At 36.8% G+C, this 22,394-nt stretch overlaps 1 protein-coding gene across 3 annotated transcripts in view; it reads right to left on the bottom strand.

Moving 5' to 3' along the window:
• Positions 1-22,394, bottom strand: part of DPP10 (dipeptidyl peptidase like 10) — a 1,447,377-nt gene that overhangs the window by 407,989 nt on the left and 1,016,994 nt on the right. For all 3 annotated transcript variants that reach the window (XM_058301104.2, XM_004458043.3, XM_058301105.1), the window contains exon 4: positions 8,597-8,691. In XM_058301104.2, coding sequence (XP_058157087.1) covers positions 8,597-8,691 — 95 coding nt within the window. The remainder of the gene's footprint in view (positions 1-8,596; positions 8,692-22,394) is intronic.

Raw genomic sequence — 22,394 nt, 5'->3', positions numbered from 1 at the left:
GTTGATAATAGCCAAAAGAGTAGCATTAACTTATGTGAATAAAGAGACTATAAGAAAACTGGGGTCATGTTTTAAACTGTTTCTTGCAATATCCAAAGGAAAGAAAGCCAAGAGCAAGTGATTCCACTCATGCATGCTCGTCTTCACAGGCTATCCTTTAAAAAAGAGGAATGTCTCAGGACAACAAGGCTGGAAGCTGTAACTTAAGATGTTCTTTTCAATAACCCATTTAAGGTTTTGATCCCACCTTTAAATCCTATGATTTCCTTGGCATGCCTGTCTGGAATCTCAACCTTGGCACTCTTATTTTTGGAGCCAGATAAATTATTGTTTTGCTGGGTCCTCCTGTTCATTGTGGGATATTTAACAGTATCCCTGACCTCTACCCATTAGATTCAGGTACCAACCATCCCTTATATCTCCCCTCCAGCCATGACAATCAAAAACGTCTTCTGCAGAGTAAAATCATCCCCAGGTGAGAATCACTAATCTAAAGAAAAATATGCTGTACAGACGTGCACTCAATAGGATTTTTAAGTGCATGGTTTTTATGACTTACTGATTATTCAGTATTAATTACACTACGGCATCAATCAGTATGGGATACCATCATGTACTACTAAGTTCATTCTCAAACAATAAAAAATACTCCAAGTTTAAAGCCAGCATGTGAGGACACAGAGCCAATCAGAATTTTCTGATCCTCTTTCTTCAATTCAAATTTTAAAAGGGGTGACAATTCTTTGCTTGTGCAGCTGTATTTTTCCCCACATAGGGTACCTATTTCCTCAAGCAGAAAATACATTCCTCGATAGGAGGGTAACACAAAGAATTGCATCTATGCACCCTCCCCACTGGCACAACAAATAAAATCAACGGCAACAATAAAAAATAACACGATGGCATTCAAGACAAGTAGTGTTATCACTATACCTGATAGGTCAACACATACTCCTCTTTCCAGTCAAACCTACCATTCTGTAGTGGCCTATGAATAACCTTTTATATCATTCTGCTGCCATATATGAATTGCATTTATCTGTTTCAAACTATTTTTGTGCATGTGTGGTGGTAACAAATAGATAGCAAAATTTGACATTTTAACTATTTTTAAGAGCCTAAATAATGTTTTATTTACTGTGTGAAATTACTTTTTCTTCATGATTCATTTATTCATTCTCTTTTTTTAAATGAAAGTTTATTGCAGCATACCATTCATAGATGAATATACATAAACAATAAGTGTATAGGGAAATTTATGAATTACAAAACAAACACATGCATATATCATCATATAAGACTCCTGTACATTGTCCCACCACCAACACTTTGCATTGTTGTGAAACATTTGTTACAAACTATGAAGAGGCATCACCAAGATATTACTAACTGTAGCCTATCTCTTACATTTGATGTATTTTTCCCCCAAACAAATTTAATACCCTATCTAAGTATTATATATTTGTTATCATTCAGGACAAAACGTTCTCATATTTGTCCCGTTAACCACAGTCTATCTGCCACCACTAGATTCTGTGTGTTACACAGTCCTGTGTTTTGTACAAACCATTCTAAGTGTACTCTCATTTTAATCATAGGCTTGTGCTGTTCTCACCTCAGTGATTTTTAGAACATTTTCAATACTACAAAAGGAAAAATACTGAATCCCCTTATACCCGTTATTGTAGTCCCGTAGTATTGACATATCTTCTTACTATTGCTGCAAAATATTACAACTGTTAGCCATCAGCCATAAGTTACATTACTTATAATCTTCCCATGTATCACCATGTACTTAGCACTTTATAAAAGAACTTTCTTACATTTATGCTATTAACCACAATCTTCATCCACTGTTATACGTTCCCTAGATTATTCTCTAGTTTCCTTTCAGTTGACATTTACATCCATAGACTACCCCTTAGCCATAGCTATAATCAGATATATAAATCAGGAGTGTTATACTCACTATAAGGCCTTACTATCAATTCTATTCATTTCCACATTTTATAATTAACCTTATCAATAACGCTACATATATTAAGCATCAGGTTGCATTCTCAACCCACATTCTATTTCCTAGTAACCTGTACTCTAGAGTTTCCCTCCATGAGTTTCCTCATAATATTTAGTTCCTATTAGTGAGATTGTATGATATTTTCCTTTGGTGCTTGGCTTCTTCCTCTAGGTACATCAGTGTTGTCATATGCATCCCCATTTCATTTCTTGGTACAGCTGAATAGTATCCTACTGTAAGTATATTCCACATTTTGTTTATCCATTCATCATTTGATGGATACTTGGGCTGGTTTCATATGTTAGCAATTGTGAATAACGCTTCTAGGAACAATGGTGTGCAAATATCATTTTGCATCCTTGTTTTCCGTTCTTCTGAGTATATTCCTAGTAACAGTATAGCTGGATCATACGGCAATTCTATATTCAGCTTTTTGAGGTAATATATTTTAGGTAATTTTTATAGTATGTATTTAAAAGCTTACAAATTCATGGAATCAAAGATTTTTAAGATTATTATCTACTACTTACGCCTAGCCATATGGTACAGGAGTTCGTTTTATTTTCAAACCTTGATAGTCTTTGAACACATGGCTAGGCTCAAGCTTTCCAACTGCTTTCTAGTAACAGAAAGCAATTTAACAGCATAAGTTATGGCTGCTGGTATTTTCTGCCAAGACAACTGGTGATACTCAAATTACTAGAAGAGTGCACCTAAGATTGATGATAAATTTTCCTCATTGTATCACTGTGAATGAGCTTTTATTTGAACTAGCCCTGGCTTTAGGAGATAACATTTCCAAACACTTTGGCATGATTAAGAAGAGTCTAGGGGCTAAATCACTTCTTTCACATACTCCTCTTCAAAAAGTTATATTCCCTTTAATGTCCTCCTCCCTTAGAAATCCGCATAGCTTTAAGCCAATTATTTGAGGCAAATTGTTTATTTTTATTTTTGACCGCCATGCCCAATAATCTTGCTAGTTGAAGTCTGTGATTCACAAAATTGCCTACGTAAATGTGCCCAGTAATTATATGTTAAATGTCTTTAAATATGGAGATGACGGTGTGATTTTCAATTATCTCTTATTAGGTTAACCCTGTTAAACCATGAACTATAGTTAATAGTACAATCATTAAAAACGTGCCATAATTAATTTGTAACAAAGTTTCCACAACAACACAAGGTGTTAACAATAGGGCAATATACAACAATCCTATATTTTATGCATGACTGTTCTGTTAACCAACAACTTCTCTAATAAAAATAAATAAATTGAAGTCATATTTTAATATTTCTTATTAAACAACAAGCCATTATTTTACCACATTTTTATGAATGCTTTGTTTACTTTTTCAATTACCTTGGCACACTTCTATTACAAATCTTTGCAGAGTGATCTGATCCAATTAGTTATAATTATAATTTAAACGTTGATAATTGCTCAATGAAAAAAACTGCAGTGTGTATAGAATTAGTATGCACTGATAAGAGATTTATCAACAGAATGGCCTGGGAGAGAAAGAAATCTAGAATTGTGCCAAATGTAAGCTGTAAGGCACAACTCTATTCAATAAATGCTATTTTAGACTTGAGAGGAAATGACTGAGTTCCTCTGAAATTGTCATGAATCACTGTGACATATTTTTCTTGACAGTTTTTTGTGCTAACTTTGATGAAAAATACATACCGCTCTCCTCTACCCTCACTGCATTCTTATCCCTCTATAACCTATAAATTGCTTAATAAGTTGTGCTGTAAGAAACATGTCTTTACTGTGCCTATAAATCTTAGAAGAGTAATAAATTGGAAAATATGCTAAAATTAATTCACGCTAATTAAGAGTCATGGTCAACATAGAGGGAAATAGAAATAGATCTCAAAGGGATTTTAAAAGTATTAAACACAAATCACAAAAATAAAATGACATCAATCAGCACCTGGAGAACTCAAGAATGACATTAAATGGGGATAGTGTCTAGTACCAAATGAAGAACTGGGATAACAGACTAACAACCAAAAATAAGGTTTGGTTGGTTTGTCTCTCTTTTATGTATTATAAATGCTTAAAAAGATAGTGAGCAAACACTGGTCAAAACTAGTGATTAGAGGGAAGACCTCAATAACCTGTATAAGGGTGTAATCCCTAATGAAGCCAAATAGCTGAAAATTCATATACTGAGTATCAACACCTAACCGAGATGTTTGGCTACCTGAGATCTGTACTCCCTGTTTTAGCTTGCTAGATGTTGCCAAGGCAATAAGCCAGAAATGGGTTGGCTTTTACAATGAGGATTTATTAGTTTAAAATATTACATTTCTGAGGCTGTGAAAATGTCAAAATCAAGGCAACGAGCTCCTCCAGGCCTTGTCACTTTCCGCTTCCTCGTTTCTATGCCTTCCTCTCTCAGCTTCTGGGGCCTCTCTCATGCTTCTACACTCTCCCAGTTCCAGCCTCCAGCCTCCAGGAACCTCTCTCTAAGCCTGTAGGGGTTTCTCTCTGAGCTCCTGTGTGTCTCTGTCTTCTCTCTCCCAGATTCTGACTTCTAGGACCATCTCTCTCAGCTTCTAGAGGGGTTTTTCTCTCTCTCTTTCTCCTGGGTTCATCCCATTTATAAAGGACTCCAATAAGAAGATTAAGATTCACCCTGGTAACCTCCTCTTTAAGCAGGACCTTTTGTACTTGGGCACTAGGCTCTAGGCCAATGTGTTCACAGTTGGACAGTTTCACACAAACACTTGCCCCTTATGCTCTATGTGAGTTGTTTTTTTTTTGTGGTTGCTGGTTTATAGCGTTTATAATGGACAAATCAATTTTTATTTTACAACCTCTAGTCTTTCTAGAATTTACAAAGATTACCAGTTGTGACAAAAGTATTTAGAAAACTATTTTCCTTCATTTCTTATTAAAATGCTTATGAAAATCTATCTTCTGAAAACAACTTTGGAAGTACAAATGTTAAAATCCCCTCTTAACATCACAAATGCTTATATTTATCCACTGGGTAGGTAGAGGTGAAATGGAGTAAGAAGAGGAAGTTTTCTAGGCCAAAATGTCCCTATTTAGAAGACAATTTCAGATTATGGCCTTTGTTACATGCATATAGTTTATTCAATGCTATTGTGTGTATAGCGGTGCACATCTAATATTTATAGATATATAGAAGTGAAAAACATACTTTAAAAGTAGAGAACATGCGACCATTGATGTATGTGTGCATTTCGTTTGACCATACTATATGAATGCATTGTTAAACAATTCAATGGAAACACCTTCATGTTGTTTTAATAATGTAGACTTTATAATTCTCTCAGAAGCATTATATCTATTTTCTTAATAATTATTTTATTTTTAAAGAAACTGTAGATCACATAAATGTTACATAAAAAATATAAGGAATTCCCATATGCCCCAATTCCTCCCCCTCCCATACTTTCCCACATTAACAACATCCTTCATTAGTGTGGCACATTTGCTATAATTGATGAACACATATTGAAGCATTGCTACTAACCATGGACTACAGTTTATAGTTTACACTTTGTCCTGCACAATTTCATAAGTTATAACAAAATATACAATGACCTGTGCATTATACTTATGTTAGTCTATTGTTTTGCATCTCATTTTAAATTAAGCATTAAGAGAAGGAAGTATTTTAATTGTAACTCTGCCAATATCTTCATCCAGAGGCTTTTGTCATTTTTGTTGATAAGCTCTTTTTGACCTTGAGAAAGGTAGGACTAGATCCTATCTTGATTGAACTGGTGTTGTCTATTCTTGGTTATCAAAATAGTCATGATTTGGGGGCTTTGAACTGGTAAATTCATTATATGTGAAAAAGCATTATGCATACTATATGATCTCAACCACATAAAAGTATGCTACCTTGTGTATTCATAAACACAAACAAACATGCATAAGGACTAGAAAGTTATATCAAATTATAGACTACTGTGATTACAGATTTTTTGTGTGTTCTTTGCTTCTTGTGCTTTTCAGTTTCATACAATGCACATATCATCTTTTAAAAGTTGATAAAAATAAATGTTAGCTTGAAAATTAAAAAAAAAAAAGACCTATCCTGGGCTATGCCTTACTGAAGTAATCTAATTAAATGGTCTTTAACTGAATCTAATCAAAAGGTCCTACCTACAGTAGGTTCACACCCATAAGAATGGATTAATTTAAGAACATAATTTTCTGGGGTCCACAAAAGACTCAAACTACCACATTCCATCCTCTGGATACTAAAAAGATATGTTCTTCCCACATGCAAAATACAGTCATTCCATCACAATATTCCAAAAGCCTTAAGCCATTTTAGATTAATGATAAATTCAAAATCTAATCAAAATCACTTATGGGTGTGGGCAAAATTCCTCTGCTGGACCTGTGAAACCTAGAAAACAAGTTATCTGTTTCCAGTATACAATGGAGGCACAGACATAGGATAGAAAATCCCATTCCAGAAGGGTAAAATCAGAAGGAAAACAGAGGCCACAGGTTCAAAACAAATCTGAAACTCAGGAGAACAAATTCTATTAGAGTTCAAAGTCTGAGAGTCAATCATATAGATTAATGTATTATCCTCCCGACCTAAGGGAATGACTGCCCCATCCCTTCCGAGTGCTTGTACAGTGGCTAGGCTCTCCCCAAACACTGGGGTGAAGGCTCCATCCTCTCTGAGCATTGGAATGGGCACTCTCCCTCAATACTGGGGCACAAGGACAGCCCCTCCAAGTGCCAAAGCAGATGGTATTCCTCATCCAAGCACAGGATTAGACCTGCCCTTTCAGTCAAGGCTGGCAGTAGTAGTTCTGTTCATATGAATTTTGCAAACAACTTGTTGGCATTGTTTGAAGTTCAAGCAGGTCCAAGCCATTAGACAACATAACTCTCCTGAGATACTTCCTTAATAATTGCATTTCCAATCCTGACTTCCACTGAAAAGGCTGCCTGGATCCATGTTCAGCCACAACCTCTTTAGCAAGGCGTTATTCAGTTAGACCCTTACATGGACTTACTTCCTGAAGCCTCTGGGAAGTTCCTGATAGAGCTGCTTCCAGCTCTAGTTTCAGAATGTGCTACCTGAATAAGCTGAGAATTTTCCACACCATCAGTTTCTGGTTTCTTTGTGCTTTGGAGTTCAGTTCTCAGTTCATCTCTTTCCTCTCTCATTTTACTATAATCTGCAAGGAGAGGCCAGGCTGTGCTTTCCACACTTGGTTCACAAATACCTCAGCTAAATATCCAAATTCATTGCTTACAAGTTCCACTTTCAACCCAACATCAAAACACAATTTTTTATAGGCTCTCTGCCACTTTATAACAAGGATCAGCTTTCTTCCAGTTTCCAATTACATATTCATAATTTCCTTCTCAGACCTTCCCTGAAATAACTTTGATGTCCATATTTCTACTTACTCTCTACGAAGCATCCTAGGCTTTTTCTATCAAGTACATCACAATTCTTCTAACCTCTACTCACAACCCAATTTCAAAGCTGTTTCCACATTTTCAGGTATTTGTCATAGCAGTGCCCCACTGTTGGATACCAAAAACTGTTAAGTGTCCTAGTTGCTAAAATAAATACCATACAATGGGTGGGATTAAAGAACAGGAATTTATGGGTTTATAGTTTCAGAGGCTAGAAGGCTTACTTCCTCTAGGGGTTGGTGTCTTCTGCCCAGCTGGCAATCTTTGGGGTTCCTTGGTTTTTTTGCCACATGGAAATATACATCATAACATCTTTTCCATTCTCTTCCAGGTTCTGCTGATTTCCTGTTTTTTTTTTTTTTTTTTTTGCTTTTTCCATGTTTTCTCTCACCATCTGACTTTCATTCTGCTTATAAAGGACTCCAGTAGTCCAGATTAAAGCCTCACCTGATTCAGTGGGGCCACCCCTTAACTGAAGTAACATCTTGAAAAGATCTTCTTCACAGCGGGTCCACACCTACCAGAATGTAGACCAAGACCAAGAACACGCCCAAACCGGGGTCCACAATTCAATTCACCACATTTTATAAGAACACATTTAAATATGTTAGACATTTAAACATTGCTAAGTCAACCATCTGATTCTCAAAGAAGGAAAATGGTAGCAACAGAATTCTAAATCTCTTCTTATAAAATACATCAACAGCAGAAGGTCAGTTTTAGAAAGCCTGCCTTCTATCTGATCCAAAAAACAATAAGAGTTAGAAATATATCAGGAAGAATAAAAAGTTAAGGAGGAACAAAATTGCCCATGATACTTGAGTCAGGCTAAGCTCTCTTTTAAAACCTTAACATTTGTGTAACCAATCATACATAAAAATATTAGAAGAATTCATCCTAAGCAAACATTATTCCTGGAACTATTTCCTCTACTACAAAGGACAAACGTGAAAAATATGAAGCAGATGGCTCACACAGGTGTTTCATATCAATAGATCTACTGATTCTAATGATATTCCAGCCTTAACTTTTCATCAAAATGCTTTGCAAGTGCTGGAGATGAAGAATAGAGAGTTATGTAAACCTAGAGAGCATTCCAAACAATACTGAAATGCACAACATAATTATTCATTACTTACAAAAGTTGTGTTTTCCAATAATAATGTGGTAGCATTTGTTTCTATATTCAGCTTAATGACATGTCCATTCTCGCTTTTATACACCACATCTGTATCTGCAACAACAAAGACATTAAAATTTGACAAATACATTGACTAGTTAATATAATAACTGTACAGGAGAAAACGTACATAATAAACAGACACGTTAGGACAATCATTGTTAGCCTTTAATAACCTGAGCAGATTTTAGAGCTTGGTTCACATTAATCCTCTTGAATGATCAGAAAGTCAGGCTAACACATGGTCTATTGTACAACGGAAATGGGGTTAGTGAGAGGGTCACTTCTATTCCTGATTTAAAAAATGAAAATTAATTAAAATATGAGCAGTCTGCTTTCAGTCTGAGGTGTGAAAGAAAGGACAAAGAGAATTGCCTACAGTTTCCAAAGAAAGCTGCTACCAGTGAGTCATCTAGTTTTAACTCATAACAAGTGCTGCCAGCCCACCATAAATTTGCACAATTCTAAGGCTACTCAAATTGAACCACCTTCACCCAGACTTATTTATGTATCCAGTCCTTCTACCACCCAGTCAGCCCCTGTTTGACCTCTTCTCCAATGGGCTGAAAATTCTGTCTCTGATATTTTATGTGACTTGTATGATCACAGATCATAATCCCTGAGGGAAGCGGGTATAGCTCAGTGGTTTGAGTGTTTGCTTCCCATGTACAAGGACCTAGGTTCAATCCCTGGTACTTCCTGAAAAAAAAAAAAATCACTGAAACTGTTAGTCTACAGTGGTGTCCACTTTGTCAACTTTAAGAAAATAATGTCTTCAGTGTTAATAATTGCAATGCTTCTGGGCACCTATTGATTTTACTTATTTTTTAGTTAATTTCAGTCACATAGGCCAGGAAATTAAATTTTTTAAATGTCTGACTGCAAATATCAGCTTGAGGGAAAAATTTCCAGAGAGGACACACAGCTATTAAGAGATAGTCAAAATTATGTAATGGGGAAGAGAGCTAAATAAAACCAGTCTTGAAAGTCTTGAGTGATTTTGACTTTTTATGATAATCTCCTTTCCAGTTTTACCCAACTGTAATCTTTTCCATGATATTACACTTCCGTAACTCTCTACTCATGCTTGGAAGAAAAGCAATATTCAAAGGACTGGGTCCCCTATTCATAGGTAATGAATTTATATAAATTATAATCTCTGACAGCCTGAATGTCTTCATCTGCATACGAAAAAAAAAAAAGCACTGCATGGTGAGGGATTAACTGTGATTACATATGTGGAAATGTCTGACATTTATAGTGGAGGAATGTCTCCCATCCCCTCTCCTAATTATATAAGTAGTATGTATAAACAGTAACATCTAGAAGTTATATGAGGAGAGGCTATCAATCAAGAATGGTAAAAATTCTGTTTTCCTTTGGTCCTTCATTTGGAAGACTGGAAGTCCAATATCACCCTCCCATTAGCGCCAAGAGTGGCCGCTGGGCTGGAGCACAGGGGCAATAGTTCTCCCGGCTCTTAACCAGGTGTGAGCAGTGACATATTGGAACTGTGTCTTGAGGGATGGGAAAAGACAAATGGCATTTTAAGAAACGTGGAAAAGAGACAAAAGAAGGGATTCCCAGGTTACTATCTGTGGCTAACTGAACAGACTGAAAGATAGGCCTATGTGAACAGTAAAATAAAGCCTTGTATCACCTTCTGCACTTTTGTCATTGGCTCTCAATAAGTTAGATTCTCCTTATCCTCTACTTTACCTACAATAACTTCCTGCGGATACAGAGTGGACACAGTTTTACAGAAGTAGTAAGTGCTGATTTTGACTTACGCCACTTTCCTCTCTTGCCTTTCCTTCCCATGCCGTGTTTAGGACCACAGCACAACAGCAGCCCTGGTCCCCTGTGCTCCTCGTTTGGTCTTAGCAGCTGATTCTGGCCTCCTGCCTTCCTACTCTCAATCCATGCTTGCTGTAGCTAATAGTTAAACCCCAAACTGGGGTAGTGACATGTGTTCTCTCTCTGTTATTTTTCTTTATAGTCTCAACTCAGGAACACTCCTTGATTTTCAGGAAGAGTGAAATACCCTGCCCTAATAATACATCATCCTTGTAATATTTCCTCAGAGTTAAGAGGGAACTCCACAGCTCCTTGGGGATAAATATGCCAAAAGGCCACTCAGTGAGTGGTTCTCCCACTAGGGGACAAGCAAGCTGCAGAATCCTCAACAGGGATGAAGTGTGTGGACTCAGGCAGAAAGGAGACCTCACTGAGCAGTTTTCTTACAGATGGTGAAGACTCTTCAGTGGAAGAGGGTAACACATGGCCCCATAATCTTTCCTTTAAGTAAGAGAAAACCTTGAGAACGATGGGTTGTGACAAAGGACAGAGGAAGCAAAACTAGTCTTTATTTCCCTTAGAAACAAAGTCGAACGAAGTCAAGCTTGCTTTAGAAGATGAAGGCTACATTTTAAATTGAATTTTTAAAGACAATTGTGGCAGATAATTATTTGAACTTTAAATAAATCTACAGAGATATGAGATTTGTAAACACTCTTAAATCTCCATTCTTGCAAATTGAACTCCTACGCTCTCAACATTGCATAAGTAGGAGAAATACTTTTTTTACAAACTTCAAATGTAATTCTCTAGCCTAATATTTAATAAAAACATTTGCATGAATTGTTTTTAAAGCATAATAGCTGTGTTACTTTTGTGCCCATATAAATACTCATTATTATTTGTTGTTGTTTTTCTTTAAAATTTGTTCTCCTTGGTCTCAGATTTAGCCTACTTTACTTCTTGATTTAGAATCCCTGGTGGAATCTCCCAGTTTTGAAACTCCTGCTACTATAATAATAAATTACTCTCTGGGACTATATTTCAAACCTGTCTACCTTGTATTTTGTTTAATATTAGCTAATGAAACGTAAGTGAATTAGATCAATGAGTAAAGTGCATTAACACAGGAAGTTGAAGGTAGTTGTACTTGAAACATTTTTAAAACACAGCATTATGCATGTCTACACAGTGCTTTGATTAAATAATCTATCCTCCTTTTCAGCTCATTAAAAGTGAAGAGTCAATTATCCTGAACACATGTACAGTTCAATCCATTTTTAAATGAAAAGGTGTGGTGACAGGATAGAATCACTTGCTCACCTACCAACTCTGGGATCCAAGCATCTATCTTCAGGCTTCTGTACCCCTAAATGATTACTGCTGTCATTTCTATTGAATATGTCCCCCTAGAATTTGCCTATCAAAAAGAAAAAGTATGGTAGTATGCCCTAGTTCCTCTATTTTGGGTAAACGCAACTTTATATTTGGTACTTTTTCTACACAAAGAAGAACGTAAAATGTTTCACCTTTCAGTTCGGTTCTCTTTTGCTCTTGACTGAAACCACCTCTGTATCTTCTTAAACTATCAGCACCAAGAACTACAGTGGCCTACATAGACATGACTATACTTTTTATCTCGGTAGCTCTTGCCCGGGAAGATAAGTCTAAATTAATAAAAATCTTCATTCTCTCCACCAAAGGAAAATGCAACAAAGTAATTTATCTGAAGTAGGCGAACTGCTCAATCATCAAACAACTGTTACTTAACAAGAATCACGTCAAATGCTTGCCTCTCTATGCCCACCAATCCTAAATAATTCTATCATAAAATGTGCCAAACCCCTACCAGATCCTCACATTGAAAGACTAGACCCCCAAGTGTATAAAAGTAATACATATTCACCACGGATAGCCCTCCTACATATGTAGACCCTTTAAGATTCAAACTTGTGTCCTCCCTGACTGCACCAGGTAATAATCTCAGCTTTGCTTATTAATTGGTTATTCTGGGGGTCTTCTAGGAAGTTGACAGTTGAGAAAATACACCTACAAAGTCTATCAGTATAAAATCACCCTATTGGTTTTGGTTGGTGTTATTGATAATATACGTGTGCATTTACCTTTGACATATCTGGTTTAAATGTTCAAAATTCAATGTTTGTGTACATGTGTACATTTGTATCTGGAATGGATTTATAAATAATTCTAATGTCACATTTGAGAGTTTTCAAAAAATGGGAAAACATAGTGGCAAATTAGCTCTTTGAGACATTTTAATCTAAGCATGACATTCAGTTTTTAAAATCTGCTTTTGATATATCTAAATAAAAGTTCTGTAGCATCTCATTTTTTTATATATATTCAAAGAACAAACTGAGAAAAGTGAAAATGAAAACAGTTAAATAAAACAATGAAATGATTAACACAGAAAATGCTCAGATAAATTTAGGAAGGATTTGTAAAATAACCAAGTTAAGGTCTTATCCATTAACTCAATATCTGGCCAATCTACAGTAGTGAATTAATCAGAGCTGAAAAGCAGCAGGCTTGGCAGTCATCTTACCTGAAGCACAGCTCATGGCACTATGTAAAATTTTCCTCACTTTTTTAAAGAGAAGTTTTGATTTACTAACATCTAACATTAGTGTGGTAACTTGTTATAATTGAAAGCCAATATTGAAGCACTGCTACTAGTCAAAGTCTATAGTTTACATTATGGTTTATACTTTTATGCTGTACAGTTCTATAGGTTTGACAAAAGTGTAGCATCATATCCACAATTACAGTATCTTACAGAACAGTTTCACTGACCAAAAAATGCCATGCTCCCTCTATTCATCCTTCCCCACCCCTGAGAACCCCTGACGACCCCTTGCTTTTTCCTCACTTTTTAAAGAGTCTCAGTCTCCATGTATTTACCTGAGGACAACACAAACAACTTTCCTGTTCTTTTCCTCTAACTCAAAATCTTTTTCCATATCCTCTTCTATTTTCCCCAGACGTCTGAGAAAGATGACCTTTCTCCTTTACAAAGTAAAGCTCTATTTTGTAACTAACTCAGTATTCTGAGCTCTTACATATCTTAGATTTCTGCTTCCTCAGTGCCAGCTATTTGTACTTTTTATAGTGTATACATTTCTCTATTTAAAAAAAAAAAAAACCTTCATTTATCTCTCTTGCTAAATCCTGTTGTTCCTGGAACCTTTCCTTTCACAATATGCCTCAATAAATACTTTGGATATTCTTTTTTTTTTTTTTTTAGATTTTTTAAATTAATTTTTTTTTTAGATTTTTTTAATTCAGTTTTCTCACCCCCAGTTGTCTGCTCTCTGTGTCCATTCTCTGTGTCCACTTATATTCTTGTCAGTGGCACCGGGAATCTGTGTCTCTTTTTGTTGCGTCATCTTGCTGCGTCAGCTCTCCATGTGTGCAGTGCCACTCTAGACAGGCTGCACTTTTTTCATGTGGGGCGGCTCTCCTTATGGGGCACACTCCTTGCACATGGGGCTCCCCTACATGGGGGACACCCCTCTGTGGCAGGGCACTCCTTGAGCGCATCAGCACTGCGCGTGGCCCAGCTCACTACAAGGGTCAGGAAGCCCTGGGTTTAAACCCCGGACTTCTCATGTGGTAGGCAGATGCTCTATCCATTGAGCCAAATCTGCTTCCCTCTATCTTATTCTGTGTGTTGACCACACATGCTCTCCACATCTCCCTGCAGTGCAGCTGTAGTCCTCAATCTCCCAAAATCTCAACCTTCCTTCGTCACCAACAAATTCCCATTTCTCTCCCCCCACACTTAATCTCCACCTCACTCAACTTTGCAGTGTGTGACAAAGATGATGAACAGAAGGATTTTTAAATCCTCTTCTCTTTTTTTGAACCACTTCATTGCCCTGGGATCCTTTCCTCAAAATACTCCATAGGACCTGTCTTGCCAATTGCTATCTAAACAAAGGGATCCTTTAACATTCAGCCCTGGGCTTTAAAATTTTTTATTTGTTTATTTTTTTAAGTTAACAACTTCTCTTTTAGTGATCCTTTTTATTCACACTTTCCTATATTGATTCTTAAACTTTCCACTCAAGTCCCGATCTCTCCCATAAGCCAGTTTCATATTTCCATTTCTATGCTGGCCACATAAATGTCATGTAGATACATAAAACTGAGTATAACAAAACTAAACTCTTTACATTTTGGCTATACCCTCCCTCCACGTTCCATAAACACTCACATTTATCACCTCCTCTCGATCTCTTTATCTCCTATATTAATCTTGTTCTTTATATCCTCTCCCCTGGACAACTGTTTGGTTGTGTAATTGTTCTCTGCTTGTAGTTCATTCCTATCACACCTTCCAACCTTTTCTACCTAATACTTCATGTGGTCTCATAATACTTAAAACAACCACAACACCCTGCTAGTAAAGTATAACAGTCAAAGATTGGCAGTTCAGGTTCTTCATCACTTGGCTTCAACATATAGCTCCATATTTACCATTTAATTATTTCCTATGAAATAGTGATCATCTATTTTTTGTTTCTTTGTTTTGTTTTCAGGAGGTACCAGGGATTAAACCCAGGACCTCATACATGTGAAGTGTGCTCTCTATCATTGAGCTACACCCGCCCAAAGATCATGTTTTATACAATTGTTCAGACATCTTATTCTTCATTCCCATACAGATTCACTTATTATATTCACTAACAAATGCCCCAAGTCTTGCCTAGAATTTTTGTTTTTCAAACTATTGTTAAATTCCCAGCCCATCTAAAGTCCTCACTCAATATCTTCTTCTTCTGAATTCCTAGCAATGGTTGTCTATGCCAATAATTTAATATTTAATCATGTAATTCCATTCAGCAACATTTTTCTGTCTGTTTTTAAGTAGTTTTGATTATTTGGCTTGTGTTTTCAAATATATGATAAACTCAAGAACGGACATAGCTCTTGCTTCTTTTAGAACCAAAACCATCTACACCCATACATCTTACTGTCTACTTAACATGAGTTTACTGTTCAACTGTTGGCATTAATATGACTTTAATATTTCAGAAGACTCTTGTAAGGAAGATGGGCTTGCAAATAACTTCATCATTTTTTAAGGAACTTCCTGAAAATACATTTATTTGAAAAATTGACTATTCAACTAATGTCACTAGAGTAAATATCTCTCAGAAAAATATGTAGCTCATCAAATGACTTTATTAGTCAAGATTCTCTCCCAAACCGTCCCCTCCCTGAATTCACCAATCCCACATTCTTAGATCATAGATTTCACCCAATCCTAATGGGATCTGCTCTTTGAAAGACATGGCTTAAACCACATCCCCCAAAAGCTCATAAACCCCCCTCTTTTATCCTTCCCTTTCCTTATACAGCCAGATATCAAGACATTAATCTCCTTTACCAGTGCGAGCAGAAACTCACCTGTGTTTTGTCACATTTAACCAATTATTTGGTCATATTTTGGGGGATCCAGTATTCAAAACTTCTGTAGTATATAATATGACACTTATCCCAAAGAAGGATCTCAACCAATAATTTTTTGTCTACTATATGATCAAATGTTTTCACTACATTTATAATCTTAGTATTTTTTTCACTGTTATACTTTTATTTAGAAATACAGTGATCACTACCCTTGCAAATCTAAAGTGACATAACCTACTTTTATAATGCTCTGGCCTCCTATTTAAACAAATGTGTATAATTTAGTGTGTTAGACCAGGGGACCACAAACTATGGGGTGCATGCCAAATATGACTCACCAATGCCTGTTCTTATAAAAACACAATACGACTATGCTTATTCATATTTATCTTGTCTGTGGTTGCTTTCACACTACAAAGAAGGAAATGACTAGTGAGACAGAAACCATAATGCCCACAAAGCCTAAAATATTCCTGACTGGCCCTTTAAAGAAATAGCTACCAGCTCTTGTGTTAAACTATTTATTACCAGTTTATCTCATTCAAAGAACATATTTTTACTTACTATACTTATAAATACTATATTAATTAATCATTGTAATGTCAGTGGCAAACTTTTTTCTTTTTTTGGTGGGGGGGTGGTGAGATTTCCAAAGTATCTATACACTCTAAAATAGTTTCATTTTGGCTTTTTCCAACCTAGCATCAGAAATATAATTGCTTCACAATAATTTGAATCCCTGATAATTAAGATCAAGTTAGGTATACAAAAGCAATGCATTTCCTTAAAAAGTAAAAAGATAATAAGGTCCTTTTCATTTAAGTCTTCATAATTGTCAGCAGTCATCATTAATTCATATGGCAGTGTCAAAGTTATGAATGGCACTTTGTGTGATAAGAGTCCTTTCCAAGCTAGATAATAGAGCAGTTGATTGCCACTCAACTAAATGGTGTTTTTAGTTGTTTTTTTTTTTATTTGTTGCTAAAATGTGAATAGCAGTAATTTTCACATAATCATTGTATTCTTTAGATTATTTCCAAAAAAAGGTCACGTAAGAGGAAAATAAAACCCCTTTCTAGAATTTCAAATATCCCTTCACACCAGAAGGACAATTTGCATAACAGTAGCATAAGTGCGTGTTTTAACTGGTTCCTAACTTTCTCCAGTTAAAACCTACAGATATCAGCCTGGCTTTACCAAATCTGCTTTAACATCAGACTCATATTCTCAGCTATCGCTGCTGAAGTGGTCCAGTCTTTTGAAGTCAGCAGGCAAAGGAACATGTTAGCAGATACAAGTATCTTCTTTTTTACAGAGTGTTTTACATAAAATGAACATAAAGGTTAATTGTGTTTCCATGATCCCAAAAGTCTAGAAGTCTGAAACCATGAAGACAGCACAGCTAATATTGAAGTAACATATCAATTTCATAATAAAGACATAAAAATAAACTAGACCAATACCTAAATCAGGCTTCTTTCTTCCATGCATTGTCACCCTTTTGTCTCATTCTGATAAGATTAAACTGGGCTGATGCTTATCTCTGAATGTCTTGTTGGAGAATGGGCAAATCACCAGTAGCCCTATATAAGACAAAAATTTCCTAATTTGGAAGTTTCAGTCTTGTACCTAATCCCTTTGCATGTACAGATACTTTTTGGCTATCACCACATCACCAGTAGAAATCCCTGTATCTCTGTTACTGTGAGTAACAACTGTCTTTGTTTCTGATCCAGAGGCCAAATGGTTTTTGTCTATCTTTATCTCTAACTTATATATGTGTGCATGTATGTATTTATATATCTTCCTAACTATCTACATGTACATACCATACACACATACACATACACACTTGTTAGCTTTCTGGGGGTAAATTCTCAGACCCTTCATAATTATTCAGTTAAAAGATATCTTTCAAACATCTTTCTTTTTTCCATTCTCAAGGTTTTAATTTTCAGTTCTACACCACTAACAAAACAGCCTCAAATTGCATAGTGATATTTCATTAACTTAATCAATTAATCATATATTAAACCTGCAAATTACAAGGTAAAAATTAATCTCTGGTCTAGGTTTGATCCTGCAGAAATGACTATCATTCATAGCTCTGAATTCCACTATTTGAATATAAATTTGTATAGTCTTTTTTTTTAACAACAAAATTTTGTCTTTTTTTTAAAAAGATACATATATCACAAAAAAATGTTACATTAAAAAATATAAGAGATTCCCATATACCACCCCCACTCCTCCCACATCAACAACCTCTTTCATCATTGTGACACATTCATTGCATTTGCTGAATACATTTTGGAGCACTGCTACATTGCATGGATTATAGTTTACATTGTAGTTTACACTCTCCCCCAGTCCATTCAGTGATTTATGGCTGGATATAAAATGTCCTTCATCTGTCCCTGAAATATCATTCAGGACAAGTACAAGTCGCAAAAATGCCCCCATATCACACCTCTTCCTCCCTCTGCCTGCCCTCAGCAAGTCCTGTGGCCATTCTCTCCACATTAATGATACATTTTCTTCCATTGCTAGAGTCACATGGTTCTATAATAGAATACCAGTAAGTCCACTCTAATCCATATTTTATTCCTCCATCTTGTGGACCCTGGGATAGTTATGTCCACTCCACCTCTAAATCAAGAGGGGACTTAGATCTCACATGCCTGTCAGATGAGATTCTCCTGCTTGCAGTTGTAGACACTCTCAGTTCCCTGGTGTGGTGGTTGACCATCTTCACTTCCCTGTTAGCCTGTGACCTGGGTAAGTCAAACAAACCACAGAGTAGATATCACAACTCCGCTGAGGCTCAGGGCCCAGCTGGCACATGGTCAGTCCAGAGATTGAAGTCTCCTGGGTATACACCAACCCCAGTGCCAACCACAAGTTGATACCACAAAAGTGATAGAAGAAGCATGTGTAGAGAGGACACAACTGAGTCCAAATCCATCACACTCAGGAGCCCAGTGGCAAGGCATTGATCTCCAGAGCCATCTGTCATGACCGTAGAACCTGTGTGTCTCCATAGCCCTCAGGAGCACCAGTACCTGGGGTTATATCTACTTTTGGCTGTCTCTGGAATCCTGATGGGACATGCATAAGGGCAACTCCTCTGATGACCTCCCGATGCAATTTGAAGTCTCTTAGCCATATAAACTCATTTGTCTTTACCATTTCCCCTCTTTATTCAAGGTCTTTTTCTAGTTGCATCACCAGTTGGTAATGGTAGTAATCCCTCAGTATCAGGGAGGCTTATCCCTGGGAGTCATGTCCCACACTGGGGAGAAGGTAATACATTTATATACTGAGTTTGGCTTAGAGAGTGGTCATGTTTGAACAACATGGAGGCTCTCAGGAGGTAACTCTTAGGCACCCTGCAGCTCGAGGCCCAGTTGAAATTTCAAGCACGTGGGCTTATAAGCATAGTCATCAGTATCAAGGGCCCATCACTGGACCATTCTTCTTCACTGGTCTTAGCCCTTGCACTTGGGGGGCTGTTGCTGTTCCATTGGGGAATGTGACAGCGCTCCCCCAGCTAGGAACTCAGCACTCCCTCAGCTGTCATGTGGAACCCTACCTACTATGACAATACTCAACAAATATCCAAACATTTTTTTATATCCTATATACATGCCCTGGAGAACTCCCTCCCAACCATGTGTCATCCAAAAATGGAATAATCCTCAGTTGTAAGAAGACACATGGGATAACATGGATGAATCTTGAGGACCTTATGTTGAATAAGCAAGCCAGGCATTGAAGGACAAATACTACATGACCTCTCTGATATTAATTAAGCAAATCAAGCTGTCTCAGAGAGCTGGAGACTGGACAATAGGCTTACAGGAAGTATGGGGGGAGAGGAAGTTGTGAGCTGATATTTACATGGGTAAAATCTATGATAAAGTAGAGGAAAGTAGTTGTGCAGTGAAGGGATAAGAAGGGGGCATAGGGATACCATTGGCTGGGGCTTTGCAGGCTTGAGGGGGTCTAGGGTTGGGAAGATGGGTCAGATGGTCTATGGAATTGTGGGGAGAGTTTGAGGGAAGCAGGTGAACATGGGAGATTGTCAGGTAATGGTTGAAACTATAGCGTTGAGAAAACTCTTTAGAAAATATAATAAGGAAGGGTTACTTGTTTAAAGAGTTCAATGGGGGGCATCTGGCACAGGGTGCACCTGGGGCGGGCTTCAAGACAATGTGTGAGTGCTTATCTTGTCATAGTGTGTTATATCATTGGGTGGAGACCTATACCATGAGCAGGAAGGTGTTGTACCCCCATGCTGGGAAGGCCTGATGTCTTCAAACAGAGGGAAGTGTGTCTCTTGAGAGCATGGGTGGCTCTCAGTTGGGGAGGACAGACTAGTATGTTAAACCCTCAGCATTGTTGCAAGTATCTATGAATCTGGTCCTTCAAGCAGTAAAGCTTGGTTGTCACTGTGGGCCCCTAGGGGAGGAGGAGAGAGGAATATAATAGATGAAAGTGGGAGTAAATGGGGGGCAATGGAAGTGTTCTGCAAGATTGTGCAATGATGGATATAGGCCATATTTAATTTAAGGTATGTAGTCTAAAATGTAATGTAATATAAACCATAATATAACTGAAAATTTAGAAAAAAGTACAGTCTAAAATATAAACCATAATGGAACCATGGTTAACAGCTATGTTTCAATATGCATACATCAACTGTAGCAAATATAACATCCACATGTAAAAAGATCATTGCTGGGGAAGGGGGACAAGGGTTTGCTGTTGAATATATGGGAGTCCCCTATATTGTATATGTGACTTTACTGTGATCTAAAACGTCTTTGAAGACAAAATTTACAGTTAAAAAAAAAGGATGTAGACACTGAGGAAGGAATGGAAGAGATTGCCTTGCCACTGTAAATACGGGGCAACACCTATTACAGTGATGAAAGGCAAAAAATCAAAAACAAAGTTTTATGGTATTTTTCATTTTTAATACCCCAATTTATTTTTTACTTTATTTTAGTTTTTCTAAATTAGTATATATTTTATTTCTAATCCTTAAAACTATCATTACTATTTCATTTTCCTACTAATTGAATTTGGCAATATATTAGGCTTCATTTTTGAAGAAGTTTTGGATCACGGAGGAGTTCAGCTATGGCAGAGAAGGAGCACTGGTGTGGGACATCATCTGTACAGTCTTAACCATTCATCACTTAGTTATTCCCACCTCCACCCCCCGAAATGGCTCCCTCTTCTGGTTGCTTGTTGTTTTGCTCATTGTTTTTGCTCATTGTCTGCTCATTGTTTTTGCTCAGTTTCTCCTTGTTGTCAGTTGTTTTTTTGGGAGGCACTAAAAGCTGAACCTGGGACCTCCCATATGGGAGGTAGGCTCTCAACTGCTCTACTCACATCTGCTCCTCCATCACTTAGTTATTTTGATCTCCTCTCTGCATTCTTTATGGCCAATTAATGCAATATAGTCAATTTCTAATCCTCCTGACAAGCATGTTGTGGTAGGTTTAATTATGTAACACAACAAAGACATTTCTTAGATCTTAATTTGACTCCTTATGTGTGTGAACCTAGTTTAAATAGGACCTTTGGAAGATGCTATTTTTTAGTTAAGGGTGGCAAGATGAAACAGAATAAACTACTCAAGTCCTTAGAACAGGGGTTCTTAATAAGTGGTCCATGAGCTTGAATTGAAACTCCAAAGGCATTATTTTTATGGTGACATGTTGACGAAGGTGTGTTCTATTTATTAAATAATACGCAGTAGAGTGTGGACTTAGTAAAGGGTCCATGGTTTTCATCTGACTGGCAAAGGGGCCTGTGGGAAAAAATGGGTAAGAACCCCTGCTTTAGAAAGAGAAAGCCACATGGAACAGGAGCTGGAACCCAGCAGAATTGAAAAAAGGAGAGAATATCACCCTAGGAATGGAAACCCAAGTACTGCTGACTGCTAGCTCCAGAACACTGCTGAAACCAGGTGAAAGCACAAACTTGTCAATGCCTTACCTTGGACTTTGACCTCCGAAACAGTGAGCCAATAAACGTTAATTATGTAAACCAACCCATTGTGCGGTATTTGTCAAAGCAGCCTGGTAAAGTAAGATACAGTTTTACTCTCCAAGCTCTTTGATGAAGCTATTTCCTTTATATCAATATACAGTCCCACTGACTTCTGTTGAATGGGCAAATAAGTCCATTATCTTTGACTACCCAGTGCCATATTTTCCTCTTAGGCAGATTTCTTACTCTATAGAAATGATTTTCAAGCCACTTTTAATAACAGCACATACAAATGATAAGATAAAAGAACAGGTGAGATTAATTTTATTCATTTTCTGATTTTAAAGTAATATATATATTCATTGTAGAAAATTTGATTAATGAAACACATATGAAGGAAAAATAACTGAAAAATTCAATGTGCTCCTTTAGAAATTCACAATTGAGATCACAATGTATTTAAGGTTTGTATCCCTTTTTATTTTCTTAGAATAATAGAGGAGTCATTATACCTTGTCATT

The sequence above is a fragment of the Dasypus novemcinctus genome, chromosome 7 (assembly GCF_030445035.2).
Source record: "Dasypus novemcinctus isolate mDasNov1 chromosome 7, mDasNov1.1.hap2, whole genome shotgun sequence".
Lineage (NCBI taxonomy): Eukaryota > Metazoa > Chordata > Mammalia > Cingulata > Dasypodidae > Dasypus > Dasypus novemcinctus.
Note: the sequence above shows the minus strand (reverse complement) of the source record. Positions and strands in the feature narration are given on the sequence as shown.